At 41.9% G+C, this 25,298-nt stretch overlaps 2 protein-coding genes across 2 annotated transcripts in view; both read left to right on the forward strand.

The window, feature by feature from the left end:
- Positions 1-22,475, forward strand: part of LOC132785895 (rap1 GTPase-activating protein 1) — a 102,831-nt gene extending 80,356 nt beyond the window's left edge. Inside the window, 5 exon segments of the mRNA XM_060792211.1 lie at positions 18,462-19,940; positions 19,942-20,124; positions 20,126-20,167; positions 20,314-20,826; positions 20,899-22,475. Of these exon segments, the coding sequence (XP_060648194.1) occupies positions 18,462-19,940; positions 19,942-20,124; positions 20,126-20,167; positions 20,314-20,826; positions 20,899-21,054 (2,373 nt within the window). The 3' untranslated portion in view covers positions 21,055-22,475.
- Positions 22,476-23,197: 722 nt separating this feature from the next.
- LOC132785890 (1-phosphatidylinositol 4,5-bisphosphate phosphodiesterase classes I and II) overlaps positions 23,198-25,298 on the forward strand; it is a 64,263-nt gene continuing 62,162 nt past the window's right edge. The window contains 1 exon segment of the mRNA XM_060792198.1: positions 23,198-24,039. The gene's annotated coding sequence lies outside the window, so the exon portion shown is untranslated.

A 25,298-nucleotide genomic window follows, 5' to 3' on the forward strand; every position in this document is an offset into this window, starting at 1 on the left:
AAACCGCTGAAAAAACCCCATTGCGAAAAACCTCTTAAAAAGAAAATGAGAAAAACTGCAAGGGAGAAAAGAAATCAAAATCATATACACATATACACATATATATATATTTTTTTACAGGCAGCTGCCTCTGGGCTAAGCGTGGGCGTGGCTGCCGCCGCCTTTTGTAAGCTAAACTATAACTAATGCTCGTGTTTTTTTCCCATTTCTTTGCAGGTTCGTATTCAATAGACACAAACAAACAAGAACGGACCTCGAAACTCGAAATGAAACTCAAACTATGCTATGGGAAAAGCCAAATGAATGCCCCGCAGGCTGGACAGAGGTGCAGAGGCCTTTAAAACTCCCCCTCTTCGTACACATTTTTTGAAATATGCCGCGGCTTTAGTTTTCCAAGAGTTTTCATCCTCGAGTTTTTCCAAAGCGGATTAGTTGAATCAACTGCGGCTGCGGTTTCATCATTTTCCATTTCTATTTCCATTTTATATTTATGCTTTTTAATTTAGTTAATGCAATTGCTGTGGATAAATTCCTGACCCTTAAGGCGACAAAATGAAATGGGCAAATTTATGGCGTTTAATTAGAAAAGGATTTGCAGCTGCTGTCGCTGCATAGCGAGGACAGACTGTAGACAGATATGTTAAGCGGATTAAGAGGACTGACAACGATTCGTTGAGAGTCGCTCAGCTCATAGAGCTCAGCTCGGCTTAAAGCTCATTAGTTGGACTTAGTGGCGAGAGAGAGAGGGGAGAGGGGAGAAAGGAGAGTAATCGGTCAGTCTGCTAGTTCGGAGAGCAGGTGTAGCGAATAATTAGCGATAATTCTTTTGTCTCGTCACTTTCGCTTTCACTTCCAAGCACACGCACGAAATCGATTTTTATGCACTCAGCACTCAGAGCACTCGAGGCAAGATTTAATTTCCCCAGCGATTGCGAGGCCATTTCCTTGGGCCCTCGTCAGGCGTCAACTAAGCAAGCATTAGGACGTGTTTAATCATGCGCTGACATGTCTGCAGGCGGCCCAAATCAAATCAACTGCCAAATAGCAAACTGACAACAACCGCCCTGAGAAAATGGTTTCTTTCCTCACCCTCACCTTCCTTCCGACTGTTTTGTGGTTTACAAAAGCGTAAGACGATACTCGGTATGAGAGAATAATGCCAAGACTTCGATTAAGCTTATGAATAAACTCGTATGTGAATATCCGCTGGTCTCTTTGGGCTCAATGGAGCGCAGCATGGGAAGCGAAGTTTGTGACAACTTTTAATTACATTTATGAGGAATGTACACAAAAAACACATACAATAGACTCGATTCAACTCTCGGCTATGACATCATTTGATGAATGGGCTCAAACAGCGGTGGTGAACGGAAATGAGTTCTTTTGGCCCCCAAAAATTTATTTGACCAACAAATTTGTACACACTATGAGGAAAAATTGACTCCATTTGGAGGCTGGAAATGACGAAGGCGATGAAAACGCTGCGTTAATTAAGCAATTAAGAAAAATGTTTTGTTGATTAATTAACCAAAGTGGCGAGCTAAACGAGCTAATGGAGCTTCAAGCGATGCGATTTACATTGATTTCCAGTGAAATGAAACTGTGGACAGACTAAATGAGACAGATTGTTAATGGGGTTCAAGGTCAGTCCACGCAGACACTGAACGAGAGACTCAACTTAACTTTTACAATCAATTTGCATTGATAGCAATTGATAGTTTGACAGTCAAGGTTGGGGTGGCCATTACAGTTGAGCAGTCACTGAACGCGTAATTGCATTAAATGTGCAGCGCTTTCACAGCAAATCAAATTTGATTGCTCTAGACTCAAGTGTGGCGCAAATTAGGCAATTACCACTGTGCCAACATGTAATATCATCATCAAGAGTGCAAAAGTTTTTAGCTCATTTTGTTTCGAACTGAGGTTTAGTGAACTCTCAAAGTTGTTGCTTGATGGCGACTCTTGAGCAAAAATCGTTCCATTAGTCAACACATGAGAGCGAAGCTTAGATGGCCGCTGGGTAATTAAGCGATGTGGCAACGTCTCTTCGCTCAGCCTCAGTCTCAGTCTCAGTTCCCATAATTTATGGCCTGGCAAATAATTATAATAGTAACACAATGCAAAGGCAGAGGGGAGGAGGAGGAGAAGCGCAGAGTCGAGTGTGTGTACAAAAGAGTCTTAAATTTTTATTGCAGTTGCAGTTGCGCTTTGATTATGGGAAGCAAAATAAAAAACAAGTAAGAAAGTCACAGTCGAGTGTGCTCGACTTTGAGGTACCCAAGACAGCAAGACAGTACTGTATTATTTCGAAAATATACCAAATTTATATACCGCAAATATACTAAAATATACCAAAGTCTTTTTTGGTATATATATATATTGACTAACAATATTTTTAAAATAAAGCCTTCGGTATATTTTAGTATATTTGCGGTATAATATTTTGGTATATTATACTCTTTATGGTATATTTGTAATGTAGTACTGTAAAAGTATGCTAAATGCTTTATTTGGTATATTATACTCTTTGTGGTATATTTATAATGTAGTACTATAAAAGTATACCAAATGCTTTATTTGGAATATTGATAAAGTACTACATTCAAAATATACCATAGAGTGCAAAATATACCACATAGCCATAATACCCTTTCTACCCAGGTATAAAAAGTCAAGTTTCGAGTCGCAGTCTGCTGTCTTAACGGTATTGGTAACTGCATATTAGCTTTAGTTATGATTGTTGTTGTTGCTCTGTTAATTATGCAAGCGATCGAAGTAACCAACCAAGTTCTTTCTATCTCTCTCTCTCTCAGTCTCTTTCGATTGCAATGCCACATTTGTGGCCAGTTTCCAGTTTGCTGGCACCAAAGTTGTGTGTCAGGAAGTGGGCGCTAGGAAGTAATGCCCCGCACCTGTTCTGACATTGCTGCGAGGCTGCGAGACTGGCAGCCAGAAGAAATCTTTAAGCTGGGAGCTAAAGCAAGTCTGCAAAGTCCGAACGAAGGCAGCCTCGAGACTTGCGTCATTAATAAAAATGTCTGGCAAAGTCTTAGAATTTATGGCATGCTTGCCAGCAGCACTTTAAACATGTCCCAGACATTAAGCGGGTTTTTCTTGTCCCCACGCCCCTTCGACAGTTGCCCACCTACCGCAGCCAGCGCTTGCCAAACTGTATGCGTGGTTTGGCCAATTTATAAAAGGAAATTATAGATTTAAAAATATTTCAGTTGGCCAATCGACAAAGGAAATGCCTTTTAAAAATACATTTCAATCGATTTAAATACTTTTGCGTGAGCTTATCAAATTGATATGAAATCATAATTGAATCGATTGACATTTTGATTCGATTAAGCTGCAAAAGCTTTTGCCTGTTCTATCGACGGCAACAACACAACATTCGTTGCTTTTTCCCATGCATTTATAAACGCTGCTGTGTTGCACAGTTTAAGATTTATTGCGCAGCAAATGTTCGCCTGCCAAACGCGTCAACTTTGAACTTTAGCCGCTGTCGTTGTTGCTGCTGATGTCGCTGCTGTTGCTGACACGCAATTGCTGCTTGCTCCACATTACGCAGCTGTCGTGCAACCGATTGAGGGGGCAGCAACACACTCAGCACTCACACACACTCACACTCAGCACACAGTGTCCATGCTTGCCTCATGTTTTATGCAACGAATCCTTGGGGCCAGCTGGCAGCAGGCAGGCAATGGGCGTCGTGCCATAAAGCAATAAACTCGGCTTATAAACCAATAGCAACAGCACAGTGCAAACACAGCGCACATTAACAATGCTGTCGAGTGTGATCGACATTGCGATGTCTTTTTGCTGTAGCTAAAGCAATTCCAAATAATGTCTTAGCTAAATACTATATTTAATAAGATCGTTAAAGTTCTTTCCGTGGTTACATCACTCTTTTTATACCCACAGAATATAGAGTAATAAACACAACAATGCTTTCGAGTGTGATCGACATTGAAATGCCTTGTAGCTGAAGTTGGGAAGCAATAAAGTGTCTCCCGATAGAGGCGTTGCCTGTTAAATATCATATTTAATAAGATAATTACATTCATTCTCAGTTCTTTCCACATTCACATCACTCTTTTTATACCCTCTTACTACAGGGTGCAATAACAAAACACAACTGACACGATTAGCTAAGGGGAATGGGAAGGCGAAGGCTGCCCAATAATTAATATGATTGTCAGTCAGCGCGGCGCAGCTAATCATAGTTTGTGGCGGCAACGCGGCAAGTTACCTGCCTCACGCTCGCTGCCTCTGTTTGTGTCTCCGTCTGTGTCTGTGTCGCATTTGTGTCAACTCATGCCGCACTCATTTAATGGCATTTCCAATTCCCTGTCAATAAAATGTGTGTCACGACCCATCCCACTTCTAACTGCCCAACTACCCGACTACCCAACTGCCAACCATTGTTGGCTTATTAGTTGTGGCCCCGAGAATTGACGTCATTTGTGCCTCAATTTGAGTTTCAGTTTCGGTTTCAGTTCAGCCGCAGGAAGCGCGCCGTTCAATCAAATTCCCCCTACTCAGCCGGAAGGATGCGTTTTGTGGTCAGGTCAGAGTCGGGGTTCGAAATGGAACTGTTGGAACCTCCGAACCGAACCGAACCTCCGATTGTTCTGGTTTCGTTTTCTTTTGTTCTTCTTCTCACGCGCCCACCTTCGACTTCCGGCCAGTTGTCAGTTGTCAGTCTGTGGGATTTGTTTGTCTTCCTTTTAACGTTTTCGCTCTCATTTTTTTTTGTCGTGTTTTGTAAGTTATTAATTACATTTTTTGTTGGTCGATGTTGACCAGAACATGCGACATGTGGCAGCTGTGCTGCCAAGTTGCTCAACACACAGCTGCCAATTTATGAAATTTTATATCTCTGCGGCTTGGCACTTTTTGGGCACGTGCCACATCCTGTGGCAGGTGTATTGGAAATCAATACTTTGTGGGCGCAAAGAGAAGCAACGATAAAACTTTCCCATATAAACAGTGTTGTTAATTGCCCCAAAGGCAAACAGTGTTGCAACGTTGAGCTGAGTAAACAACAGTGTTGTGAAATGGCATAATAAAGTCTGTGCTTTACAGTTAGTACACGTTGTGAGGGGTCAGGTCAAGAGGTCAGCCAGAGGCGACACTTTATTGGCCAGTTGGCGACACACGAACGAGATGAAAGATTAAAGATCGTTTGGCGCACGCCACACACAAGAAACCAAATTAATGGCCATCAAGAAAAAGCAAAAGGGTCAGTAGTCTTGGCCGTAAACTGTCACAGCGGTAAAAACGCCAACTTTATGTGTCAATGAACCAGACCAGTTGCTCTCAAACTGTCTGTGGTTTAATGTGCTTTCAATAACCGCTCAAACGGGCTGTCAAATTTGGCTAAAACGCTAGAGAGCGAGTGCCCAAAACATTTAATTAGTCTAAGAAGTTTCGCGCATTATATTATTTGGGGTGCTTGCTCATTATTAACCCATTAATGACCTTAATTTGTGTGTGGTGCGCTCTGTTGTGTTGTTCGCATTCTTTTGCCCATTTTATGAAAATTAAACAAATTAGCCAAAGCGACTAACAACAACAACAACAACTACACTTGGCCATAATGGGAGACGCAGTCGCTTGGGAACTCGTCATCATCATTCGCCAAATGGAATTCACATCGCTTAGGTCATCGCCTGGCGCGAAGCGAAGTAAAGTTCATGAAACAACCCAGCGATTAACACTGAGGAGGGGGGAGAGTGTGAGTACTAAGTACTTTATGAGGAATTAAACTAAAAATAATTTGATTACAACGCTGTGAGCTAAGCCAAGCGTTTTTTTTGCGAGGGAGTCGAGTCAAGTGCGTAATAGTTTTGTTAGCTCTTGACAACACTTGAAATTGAGTTGCCAACTTTAAGCTGCTTAAAGCTTTTTATTTTGTTAAAACATTCAGTCAGCGTAAGCAGCTTAAGCTGCTAGTTAATAGCTGCAAATATTTAGCAACACTAGAATAGCATTTTCATATGTATAAAAGTTTGGTCTCACTCTAAATGAAGTTGTTGCCTCGGCTGCTTAAGCAGCTTAAAGCTCGTCGTTGTCAACAGTTTAAGCAGCTTAAAGCTCTTTGCAATTGCAACTTCGCTCTCTTGACTTAACCCAGTTTGAGCTGCACTCAGTTTTTTGTTTATTTTTCCATGATTTTGGGGCGCAAACTCGTTTCGCCTGCTCATTCGATACGCTCTCGTTTCGCATCGCATCGCATCGCATCGCGATGAATATGTCAAAGCTATCATCATTTTGCACATCTCAAACAAGCTGGGGCACTTTGGCAATGATCCGCTCACTTGTCAGCCTTCAATGGGATTGCCAAGAGAGTGGAGTGTGCAGAGGGGGAAGGGGAGAAGAGCGAGGTAGAACTGGAACTGGAGCTGTAGGCTTAGGCTTATGGCATTTGTAGATTGACTTGCAGATTGATTGCCACGCTCAAATACTTTGGTTCGTTTTGCCGCGCATATTTCTGTGTCAGCTAATTTCTATAGCCTTGTTATTGCAAATGCCAAACAGCCACAACAACACTCTAACACACACACAGTGACAGATAGTCAGATGTAGCATTTACATAGACAGTCGCTTTTCACACACAACTTTTCTCAGGCAGCGAAAGTTGGCAACGGCCAAAAGCGAACTAACAATAACAATAAACAATGCTTTTCCGGCGTGCCACAGAGAGAGTGCAACATACCACACAAACAGCCAACGATTTGGCCAAAAATCCAAAACAAAACTAGTTAGAATAGCTAAAGAGATGAGAGAGGGAACGCGACTTGAAGTTACCTTGTATCTAGCATTTAATTGAGCAACCTTCAAATAGCAAAGTGAAGTGTACTCGACAGCAGAGTACTTACTCGAATAGTGGAAACTATATATCGATTATCTGATAATGATATGATTAGTTTTTTACTATTTATAATTCAATTAAACAGCATGCAATAGCTCATATAAGAGTCTATACAAGTAAAGTATACTCGACTGCAAAGTACTTATTTGAATAGCAAAAATTATATATCGATTACCTGGTAATGACTTGGTATATTCTATATAACATTCCAGCTGTTTGCTAATTACTATTACTGCATTCAAAATAAATGAAATCCTTCCCTTACTTTGCTATCACAAAGCAGTTCACATCCTCAGCATACTCGCTTTTCCTAACTAATTAGTGCCAGGCATAAGAAGTCAGTTTGCAGTAGAGTTTCATCCAGTCCCAGAACCATTACAAGGCCATGGGGTTTACTGCCGTTGTTATTGTTGCTCTGCTGTGCTGTGGCATAAATTAAACGTAAGGTCATCGAAGCGTCGATAGCTGAACAAAAAAAAAAGCGAGTAGAGGAAGCGGAGAACAACAGTTAGCAGCAAATAAACAAAACAACGGCACTAAAGCAGTTAAGTTCGAAGAACACAATGCGCTCAATTCAAATTCGACTTCGAGTTCTTATTCTTATTCCGATTCAGATGATACAATCCAAGCCTACATTATTTACCAGCTAATCGACGATCACTCAGAGTCCGAGTCGAGACCATAAAAAGCGAGACTAAAAGAATAGCCAAAGACTGTTTTATCGGACAGCTGACAGTCAATGTCATAATAATTCTTACAGCTCTATTCGCATGCTAATCAAATAGTTATCTTGCTGTCTCTGTCTCTTGAACCACGCCTTGGAATCCATAATTTATTTGCTAATTTTCGTGTAATTTGTTTGCCATTCGCGAATGTAAACAATGTTTTTCCGCTAGGCAGGCAAAACTGAAAGTCGACTCGAGTGGTTAACTGGTTTTTTTTTCTGTCTAAATGAAAACTTAACTGCAGTGTAAGACGAGCCAGAGACAGAGCCAGAGTCAACTTGCAGTTGCCTTTAAGAGCGTTGAAGCTTAGGCTTTGTGTAAACAGATCAGCCAACAGGGGGCCAACTACAGTTTTGAGTTGTGAGTTGTGTGCATTAGAGAAACCTTAGACGGAGTCACAGTTGCATTCAACGTTTCAGCAAGTCATCAGAATGTAAGCCAACAACTGAGCCAAGGCTAAAAGCAACCGAGTTGATCCAGCTCTCAATGGAGTGTGTGCTCTCTATAGAATATTCTCAGATTCCTCTGATTACAACTAACAGTATTATATCATGCGTTCTATCTAGCCTTCATCTTCATCTTGAACATCTCTAATTTTGTGTTGGCATTGCCCGCAGTGAATTCTTTTGGCTTGAATCTTCTTCAAATTCATATTCATATTCATCACTTGTCACTTTGATTTAGTGCTTCATGAACCACAGCACAGCACAGCACAGCACATAATCATAATCATGATGATCATCACAATAATATTGCTCATCATGGCTCACTTGACCTCATTTTGGCGATGTTAAGCGATCTATGGCATATGTAAAAATTCATTACTCTGCAGATCAGCAATGGAAGCAATAATAAATAATAATAATAATCATAGAAAACCTTGACTATAGTTCAATTAATAATAAAAATCTGAATTCCTGCGTCTCTCTTTCTTTCTCTCTCTCTCTCGTGGTTTGCTAATTGAATTTTCGAGTTTGCTTCTATTCAACTAAAAACAAAATAAAACCGAGTTGAACCAAGGTTTATGACAACAACAAAAGCCGCAACAAAGGTTGCCGTCGCGTGCGTGAAAAAAGAAATAAAACAAATTATAATAAGCTTGAGATAGAGACAACAAACGAGATACAGATACAGTCGACGTTGTCGACGTCTAGAGGCTAGAGAGATACCGAGACAACGACAGCCAACGATACTTAAGATACAGATACAAATACTTTAAGATACACACTTGGCTTGGTTCCGGTTTTTGTGCTGTCTTTAAGTTTTATTTTCAGTCGTTTCGTTTTTTTTTTTCGGCGTTTTTATATCTTCAGCTAAGCTGGGAAAGAAAGTCTGCGCTTTGGTTTCTAAATCAAACTGAGCAAAGAAAAAAAAAAGCTGAAATTCATTAGCTCAGAGATAGAGGCTCAGTCCCCTCGAGGGGCAGCTGAACGATCTGAGAAAATGTCTTGAAAAAAATTAAGCAGAAAAAAACAGAAAATAACACCAAAATATTGTTAACACGCCCACACGTGCCACGCCCAGTTCGCGCACAGCTGTCTTTTCGCTTTTGTTTTCTCGCGGCGTTTTTTTGGCTGCTTCTTTGCGAGAGTTTCTTCATAAAAATTTCGTAAAAAGAAAGTTGCGACAGTGACTGTCAAACTGTAGAAACGCACCCAAAACAACGTGAATCATGCAATTACTTTTTGTTGTTGTTGTTATGGTCGTGTGTTGAAAGTGTTGACTGCATTGCATAGTAAACATTGTGTATATATATTATATACTTATTTATCTATTTGGCTTTTGCGTTTTTTTCTTTTTTGCTGACCAAACACAACAATTTTTCGGGGTTTTGCTTATTGCTCAACTCGCTTCATTTTTTTTTTGGATTTTCAGTGCGGTTCATTTTGGTTTTGTTTGCATTTCACTTTGAGCCAATTTACGGCTAGTTATTGTTGTTGCTGTTGTTGGTGTTGTGGCACTTATCAGTTGACTGTCAAAAGTCGTTGCAATCAGCTTTGTTTTTATTGCGTTTTTTTGGTCGGTTTTTCAACTTTAATTGCAGCGGCACATGCAACATGCAACATGCCAATCTATCCATTACCATTTATTCCACACATTTGTGTGTGTCTTTGTATTCGTCGGTGCATTGATTGATTGCACTCACTGTAGTCTCCCAGTTTGCATTTCTTAGCTTCGCATTGCGTGCTTCAGCTTATTGCAACAATTATTGTTGTTGTTGTTATTGTTGTTGCTGTGTTTTGTTAACTTGGCTTGTTAATTTGATGCGCTGTTAATTTATTGATTATTACTATGCAACACTGTTTAGTCTGGTATTCATGGCAATTTGTTAAATCTTGCTGTTTATTGCGGTACACAACACAGTAATCTCTATAATTCTCGGCGACCATTTTCCTTACCCACTCTCAATTGTCTTGCAACTGTGCTCAGTTTGAGAGTGACTCTTGCAGGTAGAAAGCCGATGACTCAGGAGTTGCACTTTCCCCAACTCCTGCCCACTTTTCCTACTCCACACTGAGTCAGCAGCGAAAGGGATAAATAGTTTAAAAGCATCGTTTACCAATTTAGAGAACAGCGCAGACAGCGATATCATTTCATCTTCATATAAATAAGTCAACAACCACGATGTCTGGCTTCTGCAGTCGCGTCGTCGATCCATTTGTACTCATAATGCAACCAATATAATTCCCAATGGCGCCGAAAGAGAGACTGGAGAGGGGGGATCGAAGGGGGGCGGGGAGATGATGAACACTCACTTGTGGGCATTCTCGGTTGCTATATTTATACAGCGCGAAAAAATACAGCGCGTAAATAAGTGCATAAGCAATTTGTGGCAATTGTCGCTGCAGTTCACAGTTTGACAGTCACAACGCGGCAGCAGCAGCAGTTGCAAATGAATAAGATAAACGATGTGCGAGTTGCGGGTTGCCTGCAGAAGAAGTTGGAGGAGCCGGACGTGCGTTGACCCACATTAAAGCAGCAGCCAAAAAACAAAAAAAGAGCAGCGAAAAAAACCAACGCGAATATGCAAAAAAGTCAGCCGGCAACATACAAGTTATGCATATGCAGAGCTACAGATACAGATACGGATACAGATACATCAACAGCTATAGATACAGCTACAGATACAGATACAGCGACGACAAAAAGTGAATGTAGACTGAACTGCGGGTGGCCAGGCGAGAGCGACAACTGGAGAGTAAATCTCCATGTGCCGAGCCATAACATAAATCAATCAGCGAAGAGGCAGACAAATAGCCACTGCAGGATGGTTGAGTTATAGACTTGAGTTAGAGCGAGAGTTAGAAAGCAGGGGAAAGAGCAGAGAATGTGTTGACTGCTTTCAACAGCAAGCTAAAATCTAAGTTTAGACTTAAGGTTTTTTATAATAAGCTGAGTAAAACTTGTTCAGTTTTTGTAGAACAACAGATTAGCTTAAAAAATCTTACGTAAGCTGCCAATTCTCTATACTTTTATCATACAGTTATATATAAGATTATTCGAGAATAATGATATTCTAGTATCAAGCTGTTCTAATAAATTCTATCTTTTGTGCTTTTAACAATCACAAACAAGAAATTGTGCTCGACTTTGAGACACCCAATACCCATTGTGAATAACAGCAACAAAGTTTTAAAATATACCAAATTGATATACCACAAAAATACTAAAGATACACAAAATGTATATTCGGTATATTAGTATATTGAATACAGTGAAAAAATAAAACAGAAATATACAAAAGAATTTCTTAAATAACTTCTACCCTATGGGTAGCGGGTATAAAAAGTTTAGTAGCAAAACTTTTGCTGACAAAGTTATTAATCAGCATCAGTAGCATCTGGTTTATAATTAGAATTTAAATGGAATACTCAGAAACACAACAATGATGCAGCTAATTGCCTCGTTATAGATTTTCTAGTTAGCAAAAAGTAAAATGTAGAATCAACTTTACTATTAGCTCGCTATTAACTTGATTTCACTTTAAGCATTCTTCTCTAGTTGACTTTAAAATAGGTGCAAATTCATGTTGACCATAGAGCAACCCAATTTGAGGTGCACACACTTTTTGAAGAGAGTGTTGAATGCGCTGACGTCAAAAGGCTCAGGGCCAAAAGCCGGCAACTGGCAGCTGCCAAATGCGAGAGATGCACCTGAAGAGGTAACTCGAGTGTGTTCTATGAGCTGACCCCGTTGCACCTCAACAAAAAAAAGAATGAGGTGCAAAAGGTGGTGCAATCAGGGTTGCCAATGCCATCAATGATGCAAATGTGCGCCTCTCGCTTGTTTGGGCCAAGTAAACAGCGACGCGTTCCACATAATGTTTTTTGTGGTCTTGTTAAATCAATATTAAACGTTGTTTAGCTGCCGAGTCCCGGAGGGAAAGGGGCAAAGGGGAATTTGCCTAATTGCCAAGCAGCTGTGTAATTAAAAGTGTAAGACAACAGCAGAATTTCCAGCGACTTTTCCAGAGAGTGTTGTGTTGAGGTGTGTGTTGCCAAAGTTATGACAGCTGGCCGGAATATCAAGGAATTGTCTGCCTAACAAATTCTCAGTAAGCGCGCCGTGAGGTAATAGACCTCTTTGCTCCCTCCCCTCTCTGCTCCCACTCTTTCCTGTCCCTCTTCTGGAGGCGAGAATCTACGCTCTTTGTGTTAGCGAAAGATTACAAGTTGAGACAGGGCAATTTTTTGCCTTTTGGGCTACAAGTCGGGTTCTAGGAAGCAGCCAAGAAACGTTAACATCAACAGCGATTCTATAAATTGTAGTTGTAGCTGTTTGTTGTAGCTCTTCATGTTTCACGCTTCGTTGCCAAATTCTCAGGGGCAGAAGAACGTGGGACAAACAAGCAAGAAGCAGAAGCAGAGGAAGAACATCAACCACAATAACAACAGCGTTGTCGTCTCTTAATTTCAGTTGAAAGCCAAAAGTCTTCGCTTCGGTTTTTTGCCTCCCTCTTTTATTTTTGCCACGGCTTCTGCCTTCTCGTCCAGAGCTGGAGAGTGAACGAGGTCTTCCCTCTAGCGTGGATCAACTTCATCACACGCGCAATTATTTTATGAGAAAAGCAAACGAAGCGCAGCGGGAAAGCAACAGCTCAACAATAGCCACTAAACTCAAAGGGAAGACTGAGAAAGAGAGCGAGAAGAGAGAGGGAGCAGAAGAGCTGCCAAGATTGGGCAATATCCCAAGAGCTGGCGGCAACTTTTGTCAGCTGTTTGTAATTTAAATGCGCAACTGCGACAGCGACTACGATTGTTGTTGCTGTTGCAGAGCAGTTACTGCCACCTCGCTGCCTGCAACTCGCCCTACGGTTTGTGCAGCCAAGTGGAAACACGGCGCAGCTTCAATGCACATGCGCAGGCAGCCTAAAAGGGCCCTACAACGGCGTCTTATTCACTCTCTTGCACTCGAAGAGGCATTGAAATAAGTCCACCGATTGCCGATTGACGCAGTTTGCGTTGGCCAGAGCCCACTGACAAAACACCGAAAGGTGGAAAGAGAGCTTACATTTGAAAAGCGGCCCTGCACAGTGGTGCAAGATCAAGAAAAGCAAACGAGTAAGAAAGCATCAGTCGACTGAGCGAGTGAGCAAAACAGTGCGGTATATACTTTAAAATGAAATAATACCGCAAACAAACTAAAAATATATTAACCCTATGGGTAGCGGACATTTACAAGTGCGGTATTCATTTTAAAATATACCACATAAATACTAAAAATATACCAAAGGTATAATTCATTTCTACCTTACGGTTATCAAATAAGTTTTTAAATATACCAAATTAATATACCGAAAAAAATACTAAAAATATACCAAAGTTATAAAACTCGTCTACCCTATAGGTAGCGAACATTTACAAGTGCGGTATTCCTTTTTAAATATACCACAAAAATACTAAAAACATACCAAAGGAACAATTCATTTCTACCTTATGGTCATCAAATAAGTTTTTAAATATTAAATAATTAATATACCGAAAAAATACTAACAATATACCAAAGTTATAAAACCCTAATGGGTAGCGGACATTTACAAGTGCTGTATTCATTTTAAAATATGCCACAAAAATACTAAAAATATACCAAAGGTATATAAGGTATACCCTTCTACCTGATGGTTGTTAACTATGTTATTAAATATCCCAAATTAATATACCAAAAAAATACTAACAATATACCAAAGTATTAATACTCTTCTACTCTAAGAAAGAAGCAATAACTCAAAGTTTTGTCAAGACTTGAACACTTAATATGGTTAATACCAAATTTGATGGCCATAAAAATTCCATCACCATATTTTTATTTTTAAAGCAATTTTGTCTAGTAGAATCTTAGCTAAAATAATTACTTAATTTAACATAACAAAACGGCACATTATTCAGACTTTTTTCGCTAATGTTTTCCTCGATTATATAAGAAGAAATTTGCTACGCTCGCTGGACACCTGTGAGACACTGTGATAGCGTCTGACAGTTGGCAGTTGGCAGACAGTTTGGGAGGCAGTTTGCTTCCCAGAGACGCAGAGAAGCATGACAACGAGAGAAAGAAAGATGACGTGACAAGTCAACTTGGGTTCGGTTCAGGGTTGAGGGTTCCGCTTCTGGTTTCCTCTTCGGTGTTTGCCCGTGGGCGTGAGAGTACTTTAACTTTGCTGCTGCTGCCTTTTCTTTTAATCAAATTGTTGCAACTAATTTTATGCTACACACGAAGTGGAAAAAGCCACTACGAGAGCGAGAGAGAGAAAGAGACCCTCTTAATTATGCAAATTTTACGTGTTTGGGTTCATTGCGCACAAATTGGGTCAAAGTTGTGACATGCAACGCGAGCGGCAAATGTTGCAGTGGCAATTAAAAGCAAAATGTTGCACAGTTGCACAAACACAACAATTTCTCAAAAAATGTGTTTAAAAATATATTCAGCTTAAAATACGACTGCTTAAATAACGCTACTCAAAATGTTTATTAAGTAATTATAGCATTTGAAAATCAATCAGCAAACTTGCATAATTTAAAATTCAATTCGCCAACTTGACAATTTTTCGAATCGAATTCGAATCGTTTTTGGTTTTTGTTTTCCATTTTTGGAGGCGCCTTTCGCTTTTTTTGGCCTAATGAAATTGTCGCAGACAACAAAAAAACAGCAACTGCGACAAGTTGCCTAAAGTGGCCAATGTTATGGCTGTTTTGTTAGTCACAGCCAATCAACGAGCAGTGCTGCTCAAACTGTCAGAGTTCACACTCTTCGCTTTTTATTGCCGTCTATTGTTGCCTCCTCCCTCCCCCTGTGAAAACATTTCGATGAGCTCACTTGCAGTTACCACAAGTATTATTCCTAGGAATTCTCTCAATCTTTTAATGAGCTGCGAGAACGACGGCGATAAGAACTGTAACTGAGCATAAAAATAAAATAAAACCCTTACTTACACATGCGTATTCATATGTAAATATGTGTGTTAATTGAATTTGTGAAAGCGTTTATAGCTTGAGCAACTCTTTTTAGCAGCCAGCTCACGTGCAACGCGTCTCTCTGACGAAAGCCCCTCATAAAGATGAAGACAATTAAGCAACGATGATGCCCCCGAAGAAAGGGTTTTTAGAGCGTTGAAAAAGAAAGAGGAATAACATATATTCTAGCCAAAATAAAGCTAGTTAAATATGGCGTTGAATTTGTTGTTTCTCTGACTACAATCTATGCATTTAAAATATCAAATATCAAATGCAGTCGACGACATTCACCCAAGTGTCTTATGACGTGCGCAGTTTGAACTGCACTGACAGTTTGACACGCACTCCTTTGATTTATTTGGCCTCTGGTTTGATTTATGCGAGTTTGATTCGAAATAACTTTTCCAACAAATGAAAAAATACGTTTTTTTCCCCTACATTTATATATTTTACTTTTTGATTATTTTGTGCTTCAGTGGAGAGACAACAACAACAACAACGTTGCTTGCAACGTGTTTGTCACAGGCGCAAAGCATAAATCATGTCAAGGGGGCCGAGTGTGGGTTGAATTGGGCTTATACCAGGCGAGATTGTCTCTGCGTTTTTGTGTCTCCGACTCGAGTTTGAAGCTTGGCACTTTGCACGTGCGTCGCCCCCTTCGTGTGTCTATCAATCACTTGAGTTACTTGCAACTCTTTTCTCTCTCTCCCTGCCACACTTGTGAAATGTGCGTTGCATAAGTTATGAAACACACAGAAACAGTCAGACACACTAGCAAAAGCACTTTTTGGGGTTGCCGAGTCACTGGCTGCGCAACTGTAGGAAATGCTAAATAAACTTCCTGTTTGACATTCACTGCTGCCTCTCAAACTGTGCACTCAGACACAGCAAAGAACACAACAGCTTCCTGTGCATTGTGCCTTGTTCTGCTCTCAACCTCCCTTCTCACTCTTCTCACTCTCTTTCTGCTGTTTGTCTCTGTTGTTGCACTTTGTTTTCATTTTGTGGCAGCTAAAGATTTCAACGCCCCCGCAAGCAAATGGCAGCATGCAAAATGCACATTTTTAATGACGGGGCCCTGCACTTGAGGCAACGTTGATGTTGACGTTGACGTCTCTCCTTCTCCCTCTGTCCCGCAGGATTCGCTACACACTCACATATGTATGTGTGTTTGTGTGTGGCAGGGGCAACAACATCATCAGCGTCTGACTACGCCTGACTGCGATGCCTGCCCTTCGACTTATGCAAATCGTCTCCAGATTTTATGGTCTGTGTTCAATGCAGTTGCTGCTGCTTCTTCTTCTGCTGCTGCTCAAGGGGTTGCTTGTCTGGCAGCGCCTTTCCTCTTGTCCCCTCTGTGCCCCCTCGCTAGCCCAGTAACCTCGAAACAGAGCCATATGGCCTAAAGTCAACGTCGTTGTCGTTGTTGTCGTTGTCAGCGTCTTCTTTGAGCTCGTAACACTTTTCTCGCCTTCTATGTAATCCGCTTAAGTTCTAGAGAATCGGCACAACGCCATAAACAACATCATCATTATCACTAACATCATCATCATCGTTATCATTAGCAACAGCAGCAGCAGCAATGGGATGATCATAAAGTTTTGTCTGTGCACTAGGTCGCTGTATTCGTTATGCTTTCCATGAGCACTCGCCGCACATTGATTTTTTTTGTTGTGTTGAGATTCTCCCGGTTGTTCTTAATACGCTCTGCAGGTCTAGCTGCTCTACTCTTTAGTCTTCAGTTCGGTCTTCAAGCTTGCCCACTTTCAATTAGACACAGTTCTCTAGTCGAGCAATGCGTTTTTAATTAGACACTTCCCCCCGGTTGCATGCTCACTTCACTCCACTTGCCCTTTTCTCCCACTCTCCCTCGCTCTCTTGAGACACAAATCTCATCAAATTAGACTCCACATTCGGTTGGACACATTTCCCTCGGCCCAATTAAGTTCCCCCCGGCGTGGTCCTGATAAAGGGAAATTAAGTTTTGGTCATTGTCTGCATGACTCATGTGCCCACCTCCTCCTCTTCCCTGTCTCCGTTTGATCCCCTTCTTTCCAATCCCAAATAGCTAACCAATAAGCCAAACCCAGACAAACAGTCGCAACTGTTTATCCAGCTATTTATCTGCTTGGGGGAGGGCAACAGCAACACCAACAGCAACAACAAGAGCTCAGCAAATGAAGCCAACTAAGCGTGTGACGACCCGAACAGACCAATTCCCGTTTAGCCTGTGTTATCCCCCCACCCCTTCCCCCTCTTCAGAGTCGTTGTCAAGTCTCGGGTTACAACAAATTTATTAATTCCCGTCAATTGCCACATGAATTTTGTATTTCGTTGACGACTTGCAACATTTGCATTCGCTTTGTTCGAATTGGGTGCATTCGTTGTGAGTTTTGAGCGCGTTTCGAATGCACTCACAGTCACTCATCACAATGCAATTCATTAGCGCGCCACAATTTGTCCATTAACTGCCATTTAAATTGCACTCAATCAAAAGATCGCTGCATAAATGCATCTCAAATCACAAATCTCAAAGTCAGCGAAGGTCTGACCTTCGTTTTTAAGTACTGCAGTTACGAAAATTATATGCTTGAAATAGTTTAAGATAGTTGTGAACCTTGGGAAGTGCTCTTTGTTGACAGCTGAAATATATTCCTATTAATTAGTTGCCAAAGATTCGCTTTGTTCCTGTTTCTTTCAACACATTTCCTTAGCATCCTTCAATGAACTCGCACAGCGTCTTGACAACAGTTGCAATTGGCAGATAGCAGACTATTAAATCAAGCCACGAACTATCGATGAACTCTATAACCTTTTTACTTGCCTTACTTGCCACATTTGGCTGCAAGCCAGCGAATTGCAGTTGCAGCTGGCTAAACAGACAAAATGGAAATGGAAATGGAAACGGAATACTGAGAAAATAAAAAGAACTTTTTAATATGTGTGTGTGTGTGCTCAGTCGGAGCACAAAGGGCGTGACTTCTCTCTACCTCCACAGGGCGAGGCTCGACTGGAGACTAGACAAAAGCCAAACTGGCGCCAGGACAGGACTTCTTCTCTGCCATGTTTGCCATGTTTTCTCTGTGTGTTCGCATGTCAAATGAAAATGTTGGCTTAATGCTATCAAAATTTAACAGCCACAAATGCCGCCCACATATCTCTCGCATTCGTATTTGTTTTGCGCCAACAAAATTGCAAGGCAGCAGCCTCCAAACATGGTCGCGAGCCCTGCCATTATCCCAGCTCCAATCCCCGCTTATTTACATAGGGATTGCGCTCCCTAGAGCAGCAGCCACGATAATTGCATGAAATTATAATGCAGCCATGCGCTGCTAATCCCACACAGTTTTCAGTTTTTAGTTTGCCTCAACTAATCTCCATTCTCTCTTCTCCCTCTTCCCTTTACAGAACCATCGCGGCAGCAATGGCAGCGAGGAGCGCGTGCCACAGCCGCATTCACCACACGATGCTGGCCACAATGGAGGAGGACTGCAGCACTCGGGATCGCGCGCCACATTGCGCCATTCGATGAATCACTCCAGCACCTCAGTCTCTGGCTCCGCCTGCAGCTCGACGCCCGCCTCGCCTCAGCTGAGCGGCGTGGTGAGTGCAACGGGCGGCCAACTGCTCTCGAATGGTCATCACTATCAGTCGCAATCGTCGGTCTCATCGAACTCCTCGATTGTCTCGGCCATTCCCGCCTCGCAGCGTCTGCTCGAGGATGCGTTGTCCAAGACGGCGCCCTACCCGATGATTCTGCTGCCCCTACACGGCGGCTATTGGCTGGATGGCACCGAGCACGAGTGCAGCTACGATGCCCGAGGCAATCCACAGTTGCCACAGACCACCTGGATGGCCAAGTTCGAGACGGACGATACGGCCAAGTGCTATCGTCGCTTCTATGCGGGACGCGAGCACTCCAACCTCGTGGGTCACGACGAGCAACTGGGTCCGGTGCTCATCTCCATCAAGACAGAGAACGTGGCCAATCAGGAGCACATGCGCATCCTGCTGCGACTCCGCACTGGCACCATGCACGAGCAGATTCCCGTCTCCTGCATGGGCGCCCAGCCGAGTCCGGCGAAAATGGTGCGACTGCTGAACGAACAGATTCAGGTGGACAACTTTATGCCCGTGCTGTGTCCGCGTGCCTCGCAGCTGATCAGCGTCTACGATGAGCATGTCTTAGTGTCGCACTTCAAGTTCGGCGTGCTGTACCAAAGATACGGCCAGACCACCGAGGAGGAGCTCTTTGGCAACCAGCAGACGTCGCCCGCCTTTGAGGAGTTCCTCGATGTGCTCGGCCAGCGCATTCGCCTCAAGGAGCACAAGGGCTATCGCGGGGGACTGGACATTCAGAACGGACACACTGGCGACACAGCAGTCTATGAGGTGTTCAAGGAACGCGAGATCATGTTCCATGTCTCGACGCTGCTACCCCACACCGAGGGTGATCCACAGCAACTGCAGCGCAAGCGGCACATTGGCAACGACATCGTGGCCATCGTGTTCCAGGAGACCAACACGCCCTTCTCGCCGGACATGATTGCCAGCCACTTCCTGCATGCCTTCATCGTGGTGCAGCCCCTCGAACCCAACACCCCACACACTCGTTACAAGGTTAGCGTCACGGCTCGCGACGATGTTCCCTTCTTCGGGCCGACGTTGCCCAGTCCTGCGGTGTTCCGCAAGGGACAGGAGTTCAAGGAGTTCCTGCTGACGAAGCTGATCAATGCGGAGAACGCCTGCTACAAGGCCGAGAAGTTTGCCAAGCTCGAGCTGCGCACTCGCACCTCGCTGTTGCAGAACCTCGTCGAGGAGTTGAAGGAGAAAACCCGCGACTTCCTCGGCGCCGATCTGTCGCAGACCATTGCCGGCAGTCCCACCCCCCGAGACACCCAAGTCAGAGAGCGGCGGTGGCGGTGGCAGCGGCGGAAATGCAGGCACTCGCTTCATTGACACCGTCAAGAAGGCGCTGATCATGCGCGTGCGCTCCCAGAGCGTCGACACCGGCAACGGGGCGCATCCGGACAAGTTCAGTGTGAACACCAAGCTGGGCACACTCAATGCCAAAAAAGGAGCCACAGCCCGAGACGCAAACGCCCAATCTGAATGTAAGTAGAAGTTCCTATCTTAGGAAAGTCTTTCAAAAACACTCCAAATTGAAATGAAATAATTCCTCATTAACAACCTTCCTTCTACCAAAGAATTTCCTATCAACAACAAATCCTAACCCAACTCTCTTCTCTTTACTTTACAGACCTGCAGTCGCACGGCGTCCAAGTCGTCGTCCAAGTCCAAGTCGTCGAATGAGTCGACCTCCTCGTCGCCGGACATCACTTCGCGACCGGCCAACAACAACAACAACAACAACTTGGCTGTCCACGCTCCAGTTGCCAGCCAACAGAATGGCGGCGGCATTGGAGGCGTGGCCTCAGCTGCTGTGAGCGCAGCGCAGAATGGCGGTATTGTGGGCGTGGCCGTGGCCACCATGTCGGAGACCAGCGATGACTCGAGCTTGAACAGCGTAGATCTTGACCCAATGATGGGTCACCTCGATGGAGGCGCCGCTTACATCGACAGCGACACTGGGCTGGAGAGCATGAGCTCGGCGGAGGCCACGACCAAGGCGTGCTCGCTGTGCTTGGAGGGTGTGCAGGGCACCATGATGGGCAGCTCGCCCAGCAACGAGACCATCATGATGATTGAGAATCTGCGCCAGGAGGTCACGCGCCTCAAGTGCGACAAGCTCGATCTGCTGCGGCAGAATGTGGTAAGTAATTGAAAGAGAGAGAGAGAGTGAAATGTGGATTGAAGAGAAACTAATTTCTATTTTCTATTGCAGACCTGTCAGCGAGATATCAAGCGACTAAGGGAGCGAGAGATGTCCTTGCAGGGTGATCTGGCTGCAGCTGGACGCGAGATCCTGCGACTACGCGATCTTCTGAAGGAATACATGCCGGACACGGCTGCCGCGCCGCTCTCCATATCGCCCATCTAAGCGTCTAACGCAGCGAGAGAGATACAGAGAGAGAGAGAGAGAGAGGAAGTTGAAAGGAAAGAGCAGGAGTAACCACTGTGCCGTGTATAACACTTTGGAAGCATCGAGAGAAGGGAGGAGAATAAGTCGAATCGAAGTCGAAGGAGCAAAACTGTATTATATTTAGTTTGCATTAGATCTGTAGAACTCGCAGAGATCAACAAAACATTATTACGGACGAAGAGGAGAAGGAGTTCGAGAATTATTATTACAGTTAGAGAGTACAGTTAGTAGTCTACCTATGCGTATATATATGTATAACAGTTACAAACTAAACGAAAAACGAAAAAAAGCATCAACACAGAACACAAAACTCAAAAAGTTACACCAAATATATAGCATCTAAGTCTTTAAGCATATTTAAACGCAATGCTAGAATTTCCCCCAACCCCAGACGAAAAAAAATCCCTAATCCCTAATCCTTATTATAAGTAGAAAGAGTGCAAGAAAGAGACAAATAGTGTCGTAGAAAGAGAGAGAGAAAGAGAGCGAGTGCTATCGATTAGCCAAGCATCACAGTTACAGTTACAGGTTAAAGTTAAAGATAAAGATACAGAAAGTTATTCCACGATTATCGAATTCAAATCACGATTAGTAGATCAATGTTACGCAACACAATTTGTAGTCGCACCTGGCAATATTCTGTGAAACTCTCGTTTTCATCACAAGAACAACCTCATCAGCAATTTATAACCAATAATAATTACTCACACACTCACACAATGAAATTACAATATAATCGATATATATTCGATATATATGTGTATTATGTATGTATGTGTTTCACCATTTCACAGGATATCACATCCCCTCGATAGTTTCTAGCAGCAGCAAAATCGATAACACAAGATAACAAACCAACCAATCAACCAACAACAAAACCAACAAATCAACTCTTATCAATTAAGTTTAAGTTGCTTTAAATATTTCTAATGAACTATGTTAAATATTTAAGTTGAGAGCAGACGACGACGAAGCATCGAATCGATCTGCGGACTCATTGTACATATTTTTAATTTAACAACGCATAATTCTCGATCAATCGATCAATCATCGATCAATCGCAATTAACAAAAAACTCTTTAACAAAAACGATACAAGAAATGTTTCAAAATCACAACAAACAATTTTCACATATTTAGACAATTATTATGAATAAAAAAAGAAAATCAAAGAAAAATCAAAGAGAGTTCTTATCAAGTTATCGACATGAAATTATGCAAAAAGAAAACATAAAAAAACAAAATTTAATCTATGAATTCTACCATAAGTACCACAAATTGTTTTTGTTGAGAAGCATCCGTAATTTTTATGTGTAAAATATACAAAAGAAAAACAAAATCAACAAATATAAATATATATGCAAAATATATGGAATATATACATCAAAAAATGTTCTTCTTATTTACTGCAAAGCATAGATTTTCTAGTTATAAATTCGATTCGAATTTAAGAATACTTTCTATGATTATTTTCAAATTTAGCGCTCAACTTGCAGCGTTTTCCAACACTGCAGCAAGCTTTTTTGCGGTTAGGGTGACCAGCTGCATCGAGCTTTCGCTCTTTATGCTTTCTGATAGCTCTGGTCACACTGCTGCAAGTGTTTATTATTCAGTTTTGTTTATTTGACAACACATTTGATATTTACTGTTGCTTATTTTAATTTTTTATTAATTTGTATGCGCTTATTCGTACTAAACATTATTCAAATTAATTGTGGCTTTCAAAAATGATCTCAAGGCTCTGTTAGAGGTCTGTTGCTCTCTCCCTGCAACTGTTGCGCTCTGCGCATGCTCTCTCTGTCACACACACAAGCTTATGCTACCCTCGGAGCAAACATAACAAAGGGTATATTGTTGTCGACCAAGCTTTGCAATTGTCAAAGAAAAATGTTAATTTTTTTGTGGTTTAAAAACAAATTCCTAGCACTATTTACTTCTGAGATTTTATATTCACCAGTTTATTTACTAAACGAACCTATATTTTATTATTTTCTTTCTTAACTAACTTGCAGGGTATTTTGTAGTCGTTTATATCATTTGATGTGCTCTGCACTGGCCGTATTGCTTTGAATTTATTTTCAAACTCTCAAAACGCGAGAAACTTTTGCTGTGGACGGACGTATCGTCGTCGTCGTCGTCGCGTCTTGCTTTTTTTTGTTAAATTTGAGAATTGTTATTGTTTTTTAGGGGCTTAGTCGAGGTGCTGCAAAAAAGGTGCGCTCTACACAACAAAAACAACAATAACTAGAATAACAACAGCAACAGCAATAGCAATAATAACTAAAACACATTTGCAAATCTCTCAACAACTCGAATACAACTAAACAAAAAAAACAAGTCACTCAAAATAGAAAATTCTAATGAATATAGAAATAAATTTGATGGCGAAACATAACGAATTCGCGCCGTGTGTTTGAAAAGCGATGAAATAGTGCGAAAAATTGGCCAAACACAAAACAAATGCAAAGCCAACAACAAACACACAAAATCTGTGTGTGACTTTGTTTGTATTTGCAATTGTGTGTTTTTTGGCGGCGGTGGCTGCTGTGTGTGCACGTAAAGCATAAAAACCATTCTCATTAAAATAGCAAAAACACAACAACAACAATAACAACAACAACAACAGCGGGAGCAGAAGCAGCAGCAGAAAGTGTTGTGAGTGAGGCAATTTTTTCCATCGTTATTACTTCATAACAGAGCAGCCAGCATTTGCCTCGCTCTCTCGCGCTCTCGTAGTTGCTCTCTCTTAAGCTCTGTCCGCACACACACCGGCCTCATCACAGGAGGGTTGCAGTCAACAACGACCGACAGCAGCCACAACAAAAACTAAGCTGCTAAGCTTTGGCTAACCCTCTCTCTCTGGGTTCTGCCTTCCTCCTTCGCCCCCGTCTTCGTCATCGCCTAAATTCGCATTTCAACCGCCAACCGCCTCAGCCACAAAAAGGTAATTAATGGCATTTTATTTTATTAAAGTGACAAATAAGCAAATAATTGTGACTGACGCTATACCTAAATATCGCTGTATAGGTGTGTTTGTGTGTGAGTGTGCGTAAGCAAATGAATCAAAAAATTTAGAACGCAAACAAATTATTGAATAACATAAGTAGGCAGCAGGCACAACAACAAAAGCTAGAACAACAACTAAAGAGAGGGCTGAGAGCACGCAGCCATTGTTGATCAGCGCGCTCTCTTCAAATATAGCTTCATCTCGCTCTCACTCTGAGCCGAGCTTTTGCAAGCGAGCGAGCGAGCATGATAAGGCGAGAGAGAGCGAGAGCAAAAGAGAGCGTAAGCCACCCACCTTGAGATGCCGTAATCGTTGCCGGCAGCGCTGCCTGCAGGCTTTGCATTGTTGTTGTTGTTTACTGTCGCTTGGACAACAATAAAACACCAATTAATAAGCATTTGAAAATGCTCAAAAGCAGCAGCAACAGCAGCGCAGCAGTGGGAGTGGGTGGGCTTCACACATGAGCAAGCAGGGCAAGAGGTTAGCATTACGTATACGTCGAGTATTCGGCGAGAAGATGCGACTAATCAACAGCTCGCGCCGTAAGTTGTAGATTAAGTCAGGCTTTATCTCGGGTGTCACGAGAGGTGAAAAGCAGTACGTGGGTGGTGGTCAGACGGGGGGTTGGTGGGGGGTGCAGTGCAAGCACCGGAGGTGAACGAAATTGGGAATAGATAGCAAAGCGGTTCTAGGTCCGGATTCTACTGTGGGAGAAATACCCATAAAAAGAATTCTAAATAAAATCAGCAGATAATAAAACAAATTAGAAGAATACAACATTTAATTATGGTAGCAGCAACAACTTGGATTTATATGACATATAAACACTTCAATAAAAATGAAAATAATAATTTCTCTATAAGTTATTTGATGTCTTTAATTAATTTGATAATTTGGAAATGATCCATTAAAGTCCAACGAATTAACGATTATTATTGTGCACAATTTGGACTGAATATAAATCGAAAATTAAAATGAATTCTCTCAAATAGTTGATGAAGAGAGAGGCTCTTTTTTGTAATTAAATGAATAATAATACTCGATTTAATATAATACATCAATAAATAATATGGTGAATAACAAACCTCACTTTGTTATCATCTTTTTCCTATACATTTTAATAAAATGTATCTCATATATTGAAAGAACTATACTAGAAAGATTTTCCCTCCTTAAACTTCCATCAATTTAGAAGT

The sequence above is a fragment of the Drosophila nasuta genome, chromosome 2L (assembly GCF_023558535.2).
Source record: "Drosophila nasuta strain 15112-1781.00 chromosome 2L, ASM2355853v1, whole genome shotgun sequence".
Lineage (NCBI taxonomy): Eukaryota > Metazoa > Arthropoda > Insecta > Diptera > Drosophilidae > Drosophila > Drosophila nasuta.